This window comes from Falco peregrinus, chromosome 5, assembly GCF_023634155.1.
Source record: "Falco peregrinus isolate bFalPer1 chromosome 5, bFalPer1.pri, whole genome shotgun sequence".
NCBI lineage: Eukaryota > Metazoa > Chordata > Aves > Falconiformes > Falconidae > Falco > Falco peregrinus.
Genome location: NC_073725.1, coordinates 44795385 through 44811772, shown reverse-complemented (window position 1 = coordinate 44811772; position 16388 = coordinate 44795385). Strand labels below are relative to the sequence as shown.

Here is a 16388-nt window from a genome sequence, read left to right as displayed (position 1 = left end):
GAAGTAGTCAGATGTTCATCTCCTGTGCAGCTCTTAAAATATTTAGTTCTTTAATGATAGTAATATATTCATTACAATGAATTACATTCTAGGAGAATCTTTTTCCAACAAGGATTTTGCTTCATTGGAAATATTTGAGAGTTCATTAAAAATTAACTGTATCAATTATTTCATTAAAGCAAAGTCTCAGTTTCTTCACTCAGTATTTTAAACTGCCACAATGTGGTTTTCTTTGTATTTACTTATTTCAGTGCATAAGAAGAAAAGGTACATATTAGGACTTCTCAACATGAACACATAAATTACTAATTTAAAATAACTGGGAGAGCCCCTCCTAGCCACATATTTCATAGGTTTTAATTCCTAAATTCACAAATCAATTTTAAGACTTAAATTGCAGTTGAAGTACTACCACAGTCACTACTAGCTGGCTGTCATTAGTGATGTTTGGGACTGCAGCGGTATCCTAGGGCTATTCAGCTTTAAATAAACAAGGAGAATGATACTGCCTAGCACACACACACGAAAAAGGTTTGTCTAATAACACCTAGAATGAGGAAGGATAACGGGCTGGGAGGAATCATGCAAATAATGTGGTGAGGGCAACCACTGGCACTTAGCTTTTTAGCTTTGGTTTCTTGTATGGGACCCACTGCTTTTAGTGCTTGCTTTTTCTTCTTACACCTCGGTACTGGCTTTTAATTTACACAGTTATGCACTTGCCAAGTCTTCACAGTTGCAGGCACTTGGGTGAAGGTAAATGACCTCAGATAAAAATCTGCAGAGGGATTATCGAGGACTGGGGGGGAGCCTGCACACAAGGCAGTGAAGTCTGTTTTTTGAGAGCTGATTCGCTGCCCTGAACGTCCTTGGGAGTACCCTTGGGGTCTTGTGATGGTGGGGAAGAAATGACAGGCTGTGTCAGCTTTGCTAGCTCACTTTTATTAAAAAAAGATTAAAGACAAAGTTAAAGCGGAGTATGGCACCTGCACGACTGGCTTATCAGCTCTAGCATCTTCCAAAAAAGATATTTCTTGTAATTTAAGTTTCTTTTTATTAAAGACAGAACTGTTTTCAGTGGAGAAGCACGCTTTCTCCTTCCAGCCACCCACTGGGTCTGACTGGCTGGTGCTGTGCTGTGCAGTGCAGGAAGTCTGTGGCAGAGCTTAGAGATGAACCTGCCATCTCAGCATCTTAACCACAAGCACATCCTTCCTCTCTGCTCACCCCCCACCTTTAGGGGATTTTTTTCAGTGTTAATGGGTTTGTTTCACTTTAACCTCTGTCTAGTTTAATAAATAACTTGGGGATACTAGGTGGAAAGACAATCTGAGGATTTTTTTCTTTTTTCTTTTTCTTTTTTTTTTTTTTTAGGGGCTTTGGGCTAGAAATGAAGGGAGCTTAACTTTCTGCATTCTTGTAATTGTTGCTTCATCATAAATTAATTCATCCAAATCTCCTCTCCATTCTTAAGCATCCTACACGCTGGATTCCATCCTCCGGTGTTGGCAACATCCCTGGATCCACAGTCCTGCCTCTGCAGAACTAGCCCTTGTCCATGGGGCAGTTTACTTGATTGTGTATGATAATCTCTACAGCTGTTAGTCTGGCATGCTTATCTGATGTTTCCCCTACTCATTTTCATCCTAAACCACTTACTGAGTAGGCCAGAAAGAAAATCAATGCACGCTGCACTGTTGTATTGTAGTAAACAATTCATTGTGAGCTTCAAGGAGTGTCTAACATCATCTTTAAGTAAAGCAGCGGAGCACTGCAGGGTGACTCCTCCATGGAAGGAGTCTGGGATGGATGAATGGTTATAGCTCCATCTCGGCTGCCTGGGAATTTTTCCTTTTATTTTTAAATTAAAATTGAAGATCTTTATATTAGAGGGTATTTTAATATACTGGAATGTTCTAGATGCAACACAGTAATAATACAGAGCAGCCAGACTGGGACCTCATTTTTTTCCAGAGTCCACAGGCGTCAGGTTGCAATGGATTTAACATGGATTCGTAACTATAAAAATGTTACTAATTGCTTAAGTGGTTTTGAGCAATTATTGGAAGAGAAGGGTCATGTTTCTAAACAAAAGCAGTATTGTGGGATCTTAAGCAATTCATAAATCGCAGGTGCAAAAAATAAATCTGGACAGTTGGGGAACTGAGTATTTCAGCCACTTAGGTGTACAGCCCAACAGCAAAAATAATTTCTGGCCATTGTGAGATCTGTAAGGGTGTTTCAGGGTCTGCTATGATGCTCACATTTTTTAATGCTGTGTTTTCCAATATGTACGTTTTGGAGCAGAGAAAATAACCTCTGAGATTCTTTTCCTTACTGTGTCGTAGGAAGATAATAAGCTTTTTGAAAAATACTGTCTCCAGTAAGGTTACAAGCAATATTGGACCAGTTAAACTTATGGAAGGTATTCCAGTGGACTGATGGTGGCTGCCTTATATTTCTAGCAGAAGGACTTTTAGATTAAGGGGAAATTATTTTATTTGAAGTACCCATTATTTCATGATCATTGAGGGTTCCAGCATCAGTTGCTCTGCAACTTTTTCTCTGTAAAGAAAACCTGTTCTTAGTGATTAAAGGTGGGGGACAGGGAGCAAGGCTGTTGATTACTTTTAATAGGCCAATTTTTTAAAGGTTCTGATTGCAGAAGCTACTGTTATTTTGAGTTTGGTTGACCAAATACCCTGAAGGAACTGCTCTTTTGTTTGTCGGCTTGCTGGGTTTTATTAAGTAAACTTCCATTCACTGCCCTTCAAAAACACACCGTTTGAGGGGTCTTAGTACTGAATCCAGTGGTTCCTCCATCTGGCTATCCTAAATGCTGCTGCAAATGACTTCATGGGAGAGTTGAAGATGATCAACTAATGTTTCAACATTTAATTACATATTTAAAAGGCAGTGGTCTTCTCTGGCATTTGTCACTTCTAAGCAACATTTCATAATTCATGTTCACTTGATGCTTTCAAATAATTATTTGATATTAGACACTTATGAACGTGCACAGTAGCTATGTAAAACGCAGTCCAGTCTGACCATCTATAAGATATGATGCAAGCACTTTGTTAGGAGGTATAGATTGTGGTTTAACTTCGCTTATTGCCAGTTACCTTGACAAACGACATCTTGGAAGAAGCTTGATGCAAATCAAGTATTGAGTCGGAGATTTTGTCTTAGCTACATTTGCTGCACACCCATTAAACTTATACCTTCTAGGCCATCTACAGGAGGAATAAACTAAGGAAAGGGCTCCGTGGGTGCAGTTACGGAATGCTGCGTGCCGTGGAGGTGCCTCTGCTTCCCCTGGAGAGGCGGCTCAGCAGTGCCCTCCTGAGTGCAGGGGAGCTCCAGAGGTGCTACTGCCAGCAGGGGGGCCGCGCTGGGCCAGCATCTTCACTGCACTCCTCTTTGCGATCCCACCCTTACAGGAGTTTTGGTTTATTTTAGGCCAAAGAGCTGCCGACGTTCAAAGACAATGATTTTATTAATGATGGCCAAAAGATTCATATTGATGAGAATAACAAAAAGATGTTCCTTGAGAAACTCAAAAAGGATGTTGAGGTAAGAATGTGCCTGTTCAGTTATATGCGATTAAAATGTGTGGCTAATTACAGATATCCCAGGAAATTGTACCTGTAATTCATTAATGAAAACTTGTTTATAAGGCTGTAAGCACTATTTTAAATGAAACACAATTTAAACTTTCAGGAATTGATCACTGCTTTTGCTGATGTGGTAAATGGCTTGCCTGCCATAGCTGGTTGCCATACATTGTCCCTGCCTTGATTATGTGACGTTAAAATGATGGTACTACTTAGATGCTTTACAAGCCTAGTACTTCCAAATGCCCCCAAGAGAGAGGTGAGTATTGTTAGTTGTATTTTACAGGTGGAGGTACACCAGAGCTGAGGCCGTACATGGGATGTAGTCCATAACAGAGGATGTAGCATCCCCACTCACAGCCATGCGTGTTCTAGTTGTTTCATATTAGTAACCCAGTTTGAAATTACCTCAGAATTGCAACAGTAGAGTACTTCAGTAATTTGTGTACAGCAGTCAGACTCATTATCTTAATGTAGTCTTCCGTGTAAATTTGTAATTGGCTGAATATAGCCAATACCTAGTAGAAAAGTGGTGTGTTGTGGTTTAACCCCAGCCAGTAACTTAAATACCATGCAGCCGTTCGCTCGCTCTCCCTAACCCCCAAGGGATGGGGAGGAGAATCAGGAAGGAATGCAAAACTCAAGGGTTGAGATAAAAACAAATATAATCAAAATAAAATGGAGGAAAAGAATAAACAATAATAATAATAATTGTAATGAAAAGGAGGGAGGAGAGGAATAAAATCCAACAGGAAGGGAGAAGAAGAACAAGTGATGCACAATACAGTTGCTCACCACCCACTGACTGATGCCCAGCCAGTACCTGAGCAGTGATTACCAGGCCCTGGCCAACTGTCCCCATTTTATACACTCAGCATGATGTCATATGGTATGGAACATCCCTTTGGCCAGTTCAGGTCAGCTGCCCTGGCTGTGTCCCCTCCCAGTTTCCCGTGCCCCTCCAGCCCTCTCACTGGCAGGGCCCAAGGAACTGAAAAGTCCTTGATTCAGTATAAACATCACCCAGCAACAACTAAAAACATCAGTGTGCTATCAGGGTTGTTCTCACACCAAATCCCCAAAACACAGCACTGCACCTACTAAGAAGAAAATTAACTACCCCAGCTGAAACCAGGACATGTTAATATGTGAATTTAATATTGTATTCTAACTGATTTAGTACAGCAAATAGGAGAAAATAAATATTGGGCTAATTAGTTCACAGTTTGACTTCAGCTTCCATAATTGAAAATATTGTCACTAAAATATCATCACTAAACCATTTTGCAGCCCTTATACTCAAAGCTGTTTTCCCTGTTGAAAGAGACCCGGTAGCAAAACGTATCTGTGACTTAGTCAGACTTTCAGCTATTTATATCAAAATGGCTCTGTGAATTGATTTGTCTGGTTCTTCAGATCTATATCTCAGTAGTTGCACAAAACAAAATACTGTTAACTTTAGAATTTACCCAGTAATTTGCTTTTGAGGAAATCTAATTTCCCATCTCAGTAATTATGAGAAATGTATGGTGATGATGATGAAAACAAGTATTTTGTGAAATATCAGTATGTGATTATTTTATATTTTAAATACTGTGCTGGAAAAGTGCTCTACTGATGTCAAAGCTCTAGAGATAAGTTTATTTGGGTTTAAGTTTTGTGCTCTTTTAATATGTACTGTTGTTGCTGACCAATGCTTTTACAGTAAGTAGGTTGCAAACGATATCTTAAATATGTGCAAGACGTGTGGAAGACACTTCATTATCCCAGAAAGTGGATTGTCTGCCATCTTGTACATAATTTACTGGATTGCAAACATAATGGCAGATTCCGTATCATGTCTTGAGAAGCTAATTTTATTGTTTAGAAATTTATACAGAGCATTATTAAATACTCATGTAAACCACTAATGACCTGGCACCTGATTTTAGTAATGACAAGCTGTTCTTTAACCTTGTTTTTCTTTTATTGGTTCTTTTGCCCTCATTAGATAACTGGTAGTATATACTTTCTAGCCAATGTGTGAATGCTAACATTTCACTACAATGAAAAGCAATGTGCAACACAGCATATGATTACCTTATCACACAGGATTTATAGTTAAAACATATTATGGAGTAGTATTCTAAACTATATGGCTTTATAACCAATCTTGTTTGTCATTATGTAAATTGTGTTTCTGTATTTCTCTCATAATCAAGTCTTACGTCCCCTTCCTATGTTCAGACAAGTGTCTATGACTGCTGTTTTGATGTCCTCTTGTCTGTTTTCCTGTCTCCTCATTCCACTGAAAATGTCCTGAGAAAAAGCACATAAGGATATTTTTTCCATTGTAAATCACATGGTGTTTTCCTTGTGTTGATCTCCCAAAGCCTTTTTGCTGTCAGCAGCAGCACACTTTTTTTCCCCCCGAGCCATTCTCTTCTAATTCGCAGTTCACTTTCTTTCCCAAGAGCCTGTTCTCTTTTGTGCTTTATTGTATGATTATTGGTAGATTTTTCTCCTGTCTGTCAGTATTTATCAAGTATCTGATGACATGGCTGGAGTCCTTCCACTTCATCGCCTTTAGCCAGTCTCATCTGCTTTTCTCATATGTCAGTGTATATCATCTCTTCAAACTTAGATCTCTTCTAGTCTTGTGAAGAGTCTTGCTTTACTGTATTATTAGAAACTAGTTTCTTCTTTCTTAAAACCTCTTCTCAATCTCACAATATTTCTTCTAGCAGTTGAGTTTACAATCATCTTATTATCTCTGATTCCTGTCGTCTTAGAATCAGGATTTTGACAAATGATTTCTCATTTCTTAGTATTTTATACTCATCTCTTTCATCGCTATCACCATTCCAAAGTCTGGCCTAAACCCCTTCTTCTCTGGTCTGCTCTAACTTCCTTTTTATAACCATTTAGAATTTCTAAAAAATGAAACAATACCTATTTTCAGCCTCTTTCTCTGCATACCATAAACAAGGGCTCCACAAGTTCAAAATCACAGTATTGCTTTTAGGCTGCAGCACAGCTCTGCCCTGCCTACCCCTCACCCCCCTGAACTGTTTATCCCCGTTCCCACTTTTGTACTTTCCTTCACCCTCCTGTTAGCTTCCTGCCTTACCCTGTTCCTCTCAACTAAATTAACTTTATCTATACGTAAAGTGTATTCATCTTTCAGTTTTCTAAAAACTGACATCCTCAGTCTTTATCCAAAACTACCCTTTCATTCACATTCACGTTTTACTTGTGTGATTTAAGTTGTGAGCCTGTCACTGTGAAGAGAATATAGCATCATTTCGTGTTGTCATGGTGTAAAACTTCACTACTTTCCGCTGCAATAATATGTTAATACTTTTTCACGATTCTTTATTAAGGTTTAAAAGGGAGTGAGGGGGCAGGTTTAGCACCAGATTATAGCACACCATACGCCTGACAGCACAGAGGCTGGTCTGGACGCTGAGCAGTGACAGGATAGCCATAATTGAAACACAAGATGGTAGTGACAGTCATCGTTTTGCCTAGGCACTGGTCTTTACTACAGGAAAAATTAGTTTTCCTGGAGGAAATTTTTCCCTGAGGATTTTGGGAGAGTGGGCTACAGCTTTTTTATAATACAAGTTGCAAGGGACCTGTGTGCTGTTACTACATCTGAATAAATTCAAGTGTATCTCTGCTAGCTTTATCACTTAATCTTCCCTGTTGCTCTCTCTTCGAAGCGCCTGTTTTTCTCAACTGATGACACCTTTGTGGAACTTCTCTTGTTTCTAAGTGGAGCTTACATTTTTCAGTCACATTGATAAATTGCTTATTATCACTTTCTAGTTCCTTGCTCAGTTAAAACTCATGGACTACAGCTTGCTGGTTGGAATTCATGATGTTGAAAGAGCTGAACAGGAAGAAGTAGAGTGTGAAGAGAATGATGGAGAAGAGGAAGGTGAAAGTGACGGGACCCACCCCATTGGAACCCCTCCAGACAGTCCAGGAAACACGCTGAACAGCTCACTGCCTTTGGCTCCAGGGGAATTTGATCCAGCTATTGATGTTTATGGAATAAAATCCCATGAAAGTAAGTGGTAATAAATATATCTATGTTAAGATGTTTTGATTATTACACAAGATTCCTAAAGTCTTTGCATCCACGTAAAGGCAAAGGTAAACAGCAAAATATAAATTCAGTCTGCAGAAGAGGAAATTAGTTGCTCTTTGGTGCAGCAGAAAGCAGAAGATACTTATAATGCTCAGCACCGTTATGAATATATTTCTTAAATATTGTGACATGTGGGGATGCAGTCAAATAATTCACCTACTACACAATCAAATCATATCCTGGCTTAGCTATTCAGATACAACAGTTCTCAGTTAATTCATGGATTTTTTTCATCCCTTTCAGGAAATACTGTATCTGTAATTGCTCTTTTCCTGGCAGATAAGATAACACTGTTAAGAAGAGTCTAGAAAGAATGAGGAAAGCAGCATTCCAAGTTATATTTCATGGTTCGGGTTTCTTTTTGAAAATTTGTGCACACATACCCGATTTCTGTGTTCCATCTAAGAAAGTTAACATAAGAAATGTGTAAGAAACCTGAAACTGGGTTTGAAGTCAGTGTATAAAACTAAGTATAACTTGTTACCTGTAGCTGTTGAAGACAGGAAGGTTGTTTTTTTATTTAATAAGAGTTTACATGAATAAATGCATGTTTTTATTCATAAAGAAAAACTGATCTTGTTTGTTGACACAGAAGCATTACCTTTCATATAAAACTTCATAATTTTTCCGCAAAGGAAGATGAAATCCACATTCCTTTCAGTGAGCAATTATTTCTATTTCTGCCTGCTGGTGTTTTGTTTTATGTTCATTTAGGGGGGTTTGCATTATATATGAGCACAGTTAAACTCTCAGTTAAGGACAGCTTGACCCTGTGGTCTTTACAGATCTGTGATTCTGACTGACATTAACGTGTCTTAGCTGCTGACTGAGCCTTATAGAGTGTCCTTTGTAAGAAGGAAGACTCATGATTAAAATGTCTCAAAAGGCTTCCTTACTGCCATGTGTTTGCCACTTGCAGATGCACCTAGGAAGGAAGTATACTTTATGGCCATTATTGACATTCTTACTCATTATGACGCAAAAAAGAAAGCTGCCCATGCTGCAAAAACGGTAAAGCATGGGGTAAGTATCTGGGTTGGGTTTTTTTCCTCTGATTCCATTTATACTTCTGCATTTTTTGTTGTTTAGTGCACTGATACAGCAATGTTCAGGAAATCTAGGGAAAGGGGAAATAGATCAGAATTTTTTCAGGTTTTTTCTAGTTTAATATGTAATACAAAAGTACAGAGCAACTGCTACACATCACGTACTGAGAGCAGAACTCCCTTTTCAGCCGTATGCATAGCTTTCTTAGCCATAAAGAACTCTAGTGAGATGCCTTTTTTAGGACTTTGTCCTAAATTTGTGAGACGCGCCTTATTCTTGCAAACAAAGCTGTTCAACAGCACCTGTGAAAGCTCTTGTGAATCTGATTTCAGATGCAGGGCCCTAGTGATGGTTTCATTATTCAGTACAGCCTATTGAAAGTTTGTTCTTCACCATATAATGTGTCTCACTTTACAAAACTTCTTAAAAAAAAGTACAATTTGCAAAATTAAGCATAAAATGTACATATTAAATATCAGAGACCATTCAGTGAAGGCTTCTGTTTGACTGCCATGAATTTCTTTATTTCAACTGAAATTGCTGCTTAGCAGCAAACACCAAAGAACCATGGTGAAGCAGCCCAGTCTTCCAGAATTATGATTTCTATCTACCATTATCACTCCTATGGTGATTTAAGAATCAAACTTCATAAACTTTTTAAAAGGAGCATAATCATTCATGAGACTAAAATCCCTTCTCTAAAGGCTCAGGGAATTGTGGGGTGGTTTAAGCAAAGGCTCAGGGCTTTTTAGTTTACAGTAGGGTGATGCGGAATGCTCAACAATAAACCCTGCACAGGCCTGTAGAAGGTATTTTTTTGTCTCTGAAACAACGCTCTCATCACTCTCTGCTCCCAGAGCAGCTGAAAGTAGATGCAGGCCAAATGCAGCCATTACCTGGCAACTGTTAATGAACTTCGAATGTAGCAGGCTTTAAAAACTCACACTTCTGACTTAAATAAAGGATAGAAATATGTTGAGGATAACAACTATGATTATTAAAGCTGACTGTGATTAGAACGTACTACAGAACATTATTCGCTGTCTCTGTTCTTAGCCACCTGACACTGAAGTTTGTTCATTAATTACACGTATGCAATTTTCCCCTTTTGTAAACAGGAAAAATATAAATAAAAATGTGTGTGGCTAAGGCTCTGAAAACCTCGAGTAAAAATATGAATGCAATTGTGGGTTCATTGAAATAGCTATTGTACAGCTGTATTCAGTGAGTCCAGATTTAAATGCATATATGTTGAAAAAATGTTACTAATTGTTACCATATATTTCAAACAAGGTTATCTAGCATTCAGATAGCAATGTAAATTAAACAAGCGTTGACGTGCCAGATATGAGTATGATACTTCGGTCTTCTCTGTTTGAAAGTACTGCTGCTCAACAGACGAGAATCTGTTGAATCAGTGAGTAGCATGGTTAAGTATGCAGTAGAAATAATATAGGAGACTGAAGTACAATGGAAGTAAAAAGTAGTATGGAAAATAAGAGAGAATACATTTCAGGAATGGAAGATGTGTGTCCCTGCAGTTACGGTGGCGAGTACTGAGTATCACTGTACTGGTGTGAAGCCTAAAAAGCCATGAGTAGGATTCTGTTTGAGGGTCATTACAATTTGCGTTCTAGTGTCTGGTTCTGACACTGCACCATGAAACTCATTGAGTAAGTAACACGCTCAGTGCCAAAGCATCAAATAAAATACTGCTTCTTCCTTCTTTCCTCTCCCCTCTCAATTCTCTGTATAGGCTGGTGCAGAAATTTCAACTGTTAATCCTGAACAGTATTCAAAGCGCTTCTTGGACTTTATTACCAACATCTTGACGTAACCTATCATGTTACATAGGACAGACATGAGACCTGGGGACAGCAGCAGTGGCTACAAGTGTAGGGAAAAAAAGGAACTCAGAGAAGCACTCATCTTGCGGAAAGCAACCCCTTTGTTTACATCTGCTGGCAAAGATGACTGAAGTGGGGCGGAGTACTCGCTTTAACAGCTGCCTGATATTCCCAGCGTAGTTCTAGCTATTTCTGACTCTTTTGTGTGTGCAAAAAAAAATAAAATTAAATAAATAGAACAGCTTACTCAGAGTGCACTGTGACAGTAATACTCTGATGCTACCAGCTGAAATGGAATAAGTGAGCAAAGAGATGTGGGCTGGGGGTGGGGAAGAGTAAATGCATGTTAAATCTACAATATTGATATCAAATTGTAAACTGTGGATCAGTTTATTTTTTGAACTAAAAAGATACATGACAGTATTCTTCATGATGATGATGATAATGAAAACCTTACTGCGAATGTTACACTTAAACCCTGCACACTGGCACTCCTTAAAAAAGCAGCTGCAACAGCCCTTGGTGCCGGAAGCTTTTCCTGTTTGGTTCCTAACAGTTCGGTTTTTTCCTTTTTTTCCTCCCTCTCCTGTTTTTGTCTTCTTTTCAGCACATTGCATCAGGAAGTTCAGCCTCTCAGACATCTGAGAGCTGGCATCTCTTATCTCGCAAAGAGCTATAATTCACGCTATGTGTACATTTTTTGCTACAGGAAACTTATGTTAAGGGAAGGCTTTGCTTATTTCACTTTGTTACCTGAGTTTTCCTTTGTTTTATATTCTTGCAATATAGGAACTAATAATGTTACAAGTGGAAAAAAAGCTTATCTGAAGAAGGTACATAGTTTTGGGCAATAGTAGCTCCATCTTTCACCCATCCTGAAAGATGTGCACACTGATAGAAATTCCATTCCCTTGTAATTTACTGGGAATTTGAAGTTTAAATGCTTATGTCGTACTGTTGAAACAGCAGTATTTTATTATAGATTATCCCTCAAAAAATGAACCCTGAATTTTACTGTTTACATTATTAGGAAAACAGGGATCTTTCTGAATTTCAGAGCCGTGTACAATATATGACTTTTGAGTTTACATGTAAAGTTATTTTGCAGTACAAATGAAGTAATGTTTGTCATCTTCCAAGGTGTAATGTGCAGTAGTGTACTAAAGTGAATGTCTCACTCACCTCCGTGATAGACACTTTTACAATAAAATGAGAAAGGGTATTTCAGAGGGGTTTTTCCCAAGGTCGTCTTTTAGCATCAAAATGACCTGTCCTACCATTTACTCAAGTTTGATTGTATAGTACATTGCCTAAAACTGTGCTGATCATGTTTAACTTGTTTAAAATTTTTAAACAACATTGTATTTCTTCTCTTCTTGTATTTTTCCCTGAAAGACTCCATGCTTGAAAGAGACAAATTAACATACGCTTAAAAGTTTATCTACTTATACACTGTGCTAAAGCTGTGCCTTTAAAATTTCTTTATTGAAATTGTTAGATTTTGTAGGCAACGTGAGAGAAGTCAAACCCTCCCCATCATCATTTATCACTCGAATCGGGAGTGCCAGCATGCCTTCTCCATAACTAATGTCAGTGCTGTTAAGCCTGCAACTGTGCATAATGGATGTAGTGGTTTACTTCAGAGGAGCCTATACAATAGCAACCCGTTACACTCTCTTCAGCGGCCAAAGGCAATACTATCCCTGTTGCTGTGTACTAATTTTTTTCTCCTTTCCCCAGCCTTTCCTACAGGTTTTTTTGTTACATTTGACTTAGTGATGTCCGCAGCACTGTAATGTATGTGTATACTTTTGTATTGTATGTATTTAAATAAGTTGGTACTGTGGCTTGGTTTGTTTGGGGTTTTTTTGTCCTCTCCCTATATACCCCAGTTGCCTACATTCTCACCCAAGTTTAATTTTCTGAAGTATGCTGTGGCTTCTTGAACTATAAAGCCATGGGGAGGCCCTGAAGTAAAAACAAGGTACACATACTTGGAGTACATATTTAATTGCAGCCAATGAGTGTACATTTTTAGACAATTTTAGACATTTACAGCAAAGAATTCTTTTTGTCTGTGTAGCAGTTTTGTCGCTCATTCTTGTTGATAAACTGTTTATTTGGACAGGGCAAGGAAGACTCATTAATGTCTATGTTAGTGCTTAGATTACACTCCAAACATGAGCAAGGCTTTATAAAATAAAGCACTTTGATGACTCACTAGGTAAATCCTTTGTTCTTGTGTTTCCACTGTGGTTTTGATCGCTTACAGATGAATTTTGGATGTTAAAATGAATGTAATGTGTAGCCTGTGTCGCAAAGGAAAAACTAAGAAGCTTAAAACTTCTGATTAGATTTTACTCTGCTTCTACCATGCTTACTTTATGTGGCTTGAAACATTTAGCCTTTGGGGGTTTGGGCTTAGGCTGTGCTCTGAGAGCAAATACTGAGGTTTGTAATTGATGATTCTATGGACTAAATCCTAATGTTACTACAAAAACAGAAGGATCATCCACAATAGTTAACTGATAGAATGACTGGCAGAACCTTGCTAACGTGTGTAAAATCTTACGCTAAACCAGTTATTTTAAAAGTACTTGGGAATAAGCCCAAATAATTCATGGGGAGGAGGGAGGGCTTTCTGTTCTAGAATTTCAGGGCTTTGAGTGCATAACACAGCCTGTGCCACACATCATGGGCAAATGGCAGAGAAGTGTCTTTTTGTCTTTATTCAGATTAACTTTTAATTCTCTTAATACATTTGTCACTTTTCAGTTCTTTTCAGTTTATTGCACAGATATAGCAAGACAATATTTTCAGCAACATTTTTACCTGTAAAATACATGTGACAGAATTAATGACAGCATAGACATCTGCAACAGGGAAGATGGTTGAGGAGCTATTCTGTTAAAAGTAAGTGAAGTGATAGGGAGGGGAGAGATATTCAGCCTCTTAATTCGTTACCTAATGATGTCTCCAGTGTTAATCTAGGCCTGCACTTCACACAGCTGCTCCAGCTCTTAAGGCCTAGTAAGAACATGGTGCTCAATGAATGCTGCTCAAGTTACATGGATCCTAGCTACAGTGGACAGCAAGCTCCCTGGCTGGTTCTCTGTGCATGCCACTCAAACCATCTACCACGCCTTCTGAACAGGCTGCCAAATTCGTGCACTGCTTTTATACTACAGATGTGCATGGGCGGTTGTTAGGTCATTTCTCAGTGCCACCTCCCTCACAACAGAAAATGAGAGCTTCTATTCTAGAAAAACAGCACAATGCGCCAGATCTAAAAACATACTCCAGTTCTTCTGCTCCAACAAACTATTCAACAGCTGATGTGTTAGTTAGGCTTTCCTCTCTTTTTTGCTAAGACTCCTTTCTGGACATGCGCAGATGTAACTTCTCGGTAGGTACACAACATTTAAGTTTTAAGCCACCCCCGTCCTCTGAAGCGGTGGTTTAGTGGGATTACTCCTGCAGCCCCCCCTACAGCACTGTTCTCTAGCTGACACTGAGTCGTCTTCATACAGCTACGTAGTTAAGATGTGCAAAGCCCTGCTGCTACCTGTGGACATCCTGCTCATCCCAGTCTCAGCACGGGGCCATCCCCAAGCCATCTAGCTGGTGATGTTTCCCTCCTGCCTCTTCTGCATCGATAAGGGTGATTGCCATTTCCCTTTGTGGAGTTTGCTACAGGGCATGCTGTGTTTGATTTGCATTGCTGAGTTCAGCGAGCAGCTGAAGGACCTTGTCTTTAGTGAAAGTGCGTATATGACTATGCATAGGAAAAGAGTATCTTTCCTGATACGTGTTCTCTCCCTCTCACCTGAAGAAAACCTAAAGGCAGTGATGATATTCAAGGTAGGATATCCAACCGGCTTATTAATGCAAAGACTGCAGCAAAATAAATGTTTCAATTAAAAATTCTTGGAAACAATGTTTTTCTATGTCAACTGCATAACCTAAATGTATAATCTGAATTTCCAGCTCCCTCCCTTGTGCTTGCTTCTTTTTTTCTGATGTAATACTGGTTAGTAAGTCCCTGCATTGAGTGCAATCACTGCATTCTGGTGGTCTCATACCCCACCTTTATCCAGTGTCTGTTCTATATGTGCTGTCCACTTGGATTCTTTCAAACTCTTACATGTTTAATGGGGAAAAAAATAAAAATAGAGAGCAGTTAACTTCCAGGAGAACTCTTGTTTCGTCTCTTCCTTTCTGTCCTGATTTCTCTATGGCAGGTATTGTTTCTGGAAATTGGTACGTCCTTTATAATGCAATGCAGTAGCAAAGAGCAGAGCCTGCATAGACAGAGCAGTGTGCTGTCTTTAATCTAATCTGGACAATGATGCTGGTTTACTCCTGCTTGAGGCTGACCAGAGATCTACTTTCATGCTACAACAAGGGAATGTGCATGAACAAGGAATTGAGGAAGTGCTTAAGAGCAGCATCTTCAAGTGGCAAAGGCAATTTGTGTGAGATTAAAATCACTAACAATAGCCCTATTAAAACTGTTAGAAAACCGGGCTGGAAAGGACTTGAAGATACAGTTACAGTCTGTTCCAGAGCAGTTCAACTGTAGATAAACACTGGCAAAAATTGGGTTTATCTTTTCCAGGAAGGGTAGTTCCATGACTTCCCTGTGCTATCCTGTCCCATGCCCCGCTAGCTGTATCATTAGATTTTTTCTAATGCTTTACCTGACTCTACATTACTACAATTTAAGCCTGTTAATATTTATTCTATCTACAGTGGACCTGAGAACAATTTATTCTCTTTCTTTTTCAGTTTCTCTTAATGTGATCCTGCCTCTGTGTACTGAACAATGTAAATATTAGCTTTTGCACGTACTAAATTGAATATTCCCTTTCCTTATTTAACAAAATAATCAAAATGGTTTCAGCCAGACAGAACGACCTTTTCCATTTTTTGTAATGCCTAATTTTTAAAAAAACAGCTGTTAAAAAGGTGTTTCTTGATTGTTAGTCACGTTTTATAAATGCACTTAGATTTCTATTCTGAGAACTTCCTAGCCATCCATTTACCATCTAATAAAAAAATTGTAATCATTGCTGTTTGAACAGAATGCAGTTTCAAAATGAGTATGTGGCTACTGTTTAGCTGTAGTTGTTGCTGTAACTGCAATAAAATAGTAAATGCTTTTCTCTTTTCCCAAAGTAAACAATATCATGATCTTAACTTTCCTAATTATGTTCCTTTTTACGGCCTCTAGTCTCCTCTCCATCAGCGATATGACAAAATAATGATTTGGTCGTAAGTATGAAGACACAAAAAACCACTTCTTTGCGAGCTGGCATAAATTCATTCTTGCCTAGTGTTCTGAATATTTGTAGGCATTTTAGTTATCGCCCAATATGCTTAGAGTGAGTTTATAAAGAGCTCCTACTTTGTTCCCACTCAATCTGATTCATATAGTGACTCATTTTTATTTACTGATGTGTATCTTATTGGAATAAATGGCATTTGTGAGAACCTTGTTTTGAAGAGGTTTGGCACTTGCATACAAGCCTGGAAGGTGATTTAACTCATTATGTTGCTCCATTTCTGCTATTTCACCTTGTCTCCGCGTAGGAAGCCCAAGGCCAGAGCATTCTACTTTCTTTTCCATTTTATGTATTTTTAAATGGATGCATAAAAATATTTTGTTAGAAGAACCCCAGTCACTGTAATGCCTACAACGTATTTGGCATACCAAGGCAGATACAAGGGCTAGCTGCAGTT

General features: G+C 38.7%; 1 protein-coding gene across 1 annotated transcript in view; it reads left to right on the top strand.

The window, feature by feature from the left end:
- PIP4K2A (phosphatidylinositol-5-phosphate 4-kinase type 2 alpha) overlaps window positions 1-12866 on the top strand; it is a 115175-nt gene extending 102309 nt beyond the window's left edge. Inside the window, exons 7-10 of the mRNA XM_055803627.1 lie at window positions 3463-3576; window positions 7428-7671; window positions 8672-8775; window positions 10556-12866. Of these exons, the coding sequence (XP_055659602.1) occupies window positions 3463-3576; window positions 7428-7671; window positions 8672-8775; window positions 10556-10636 (543 nt within the window). The 3' untranslated portion in view covers window positions 10637-12866. The remainder of the gene's footprint in view (window positions 1-3462; window positions 3577-7427; window positions 7672-8671; window positions 8776-10555) is intronic.
- The last annotated feature ends 3522 nt before the right edge of the window (window positions 12867-16388 follow it).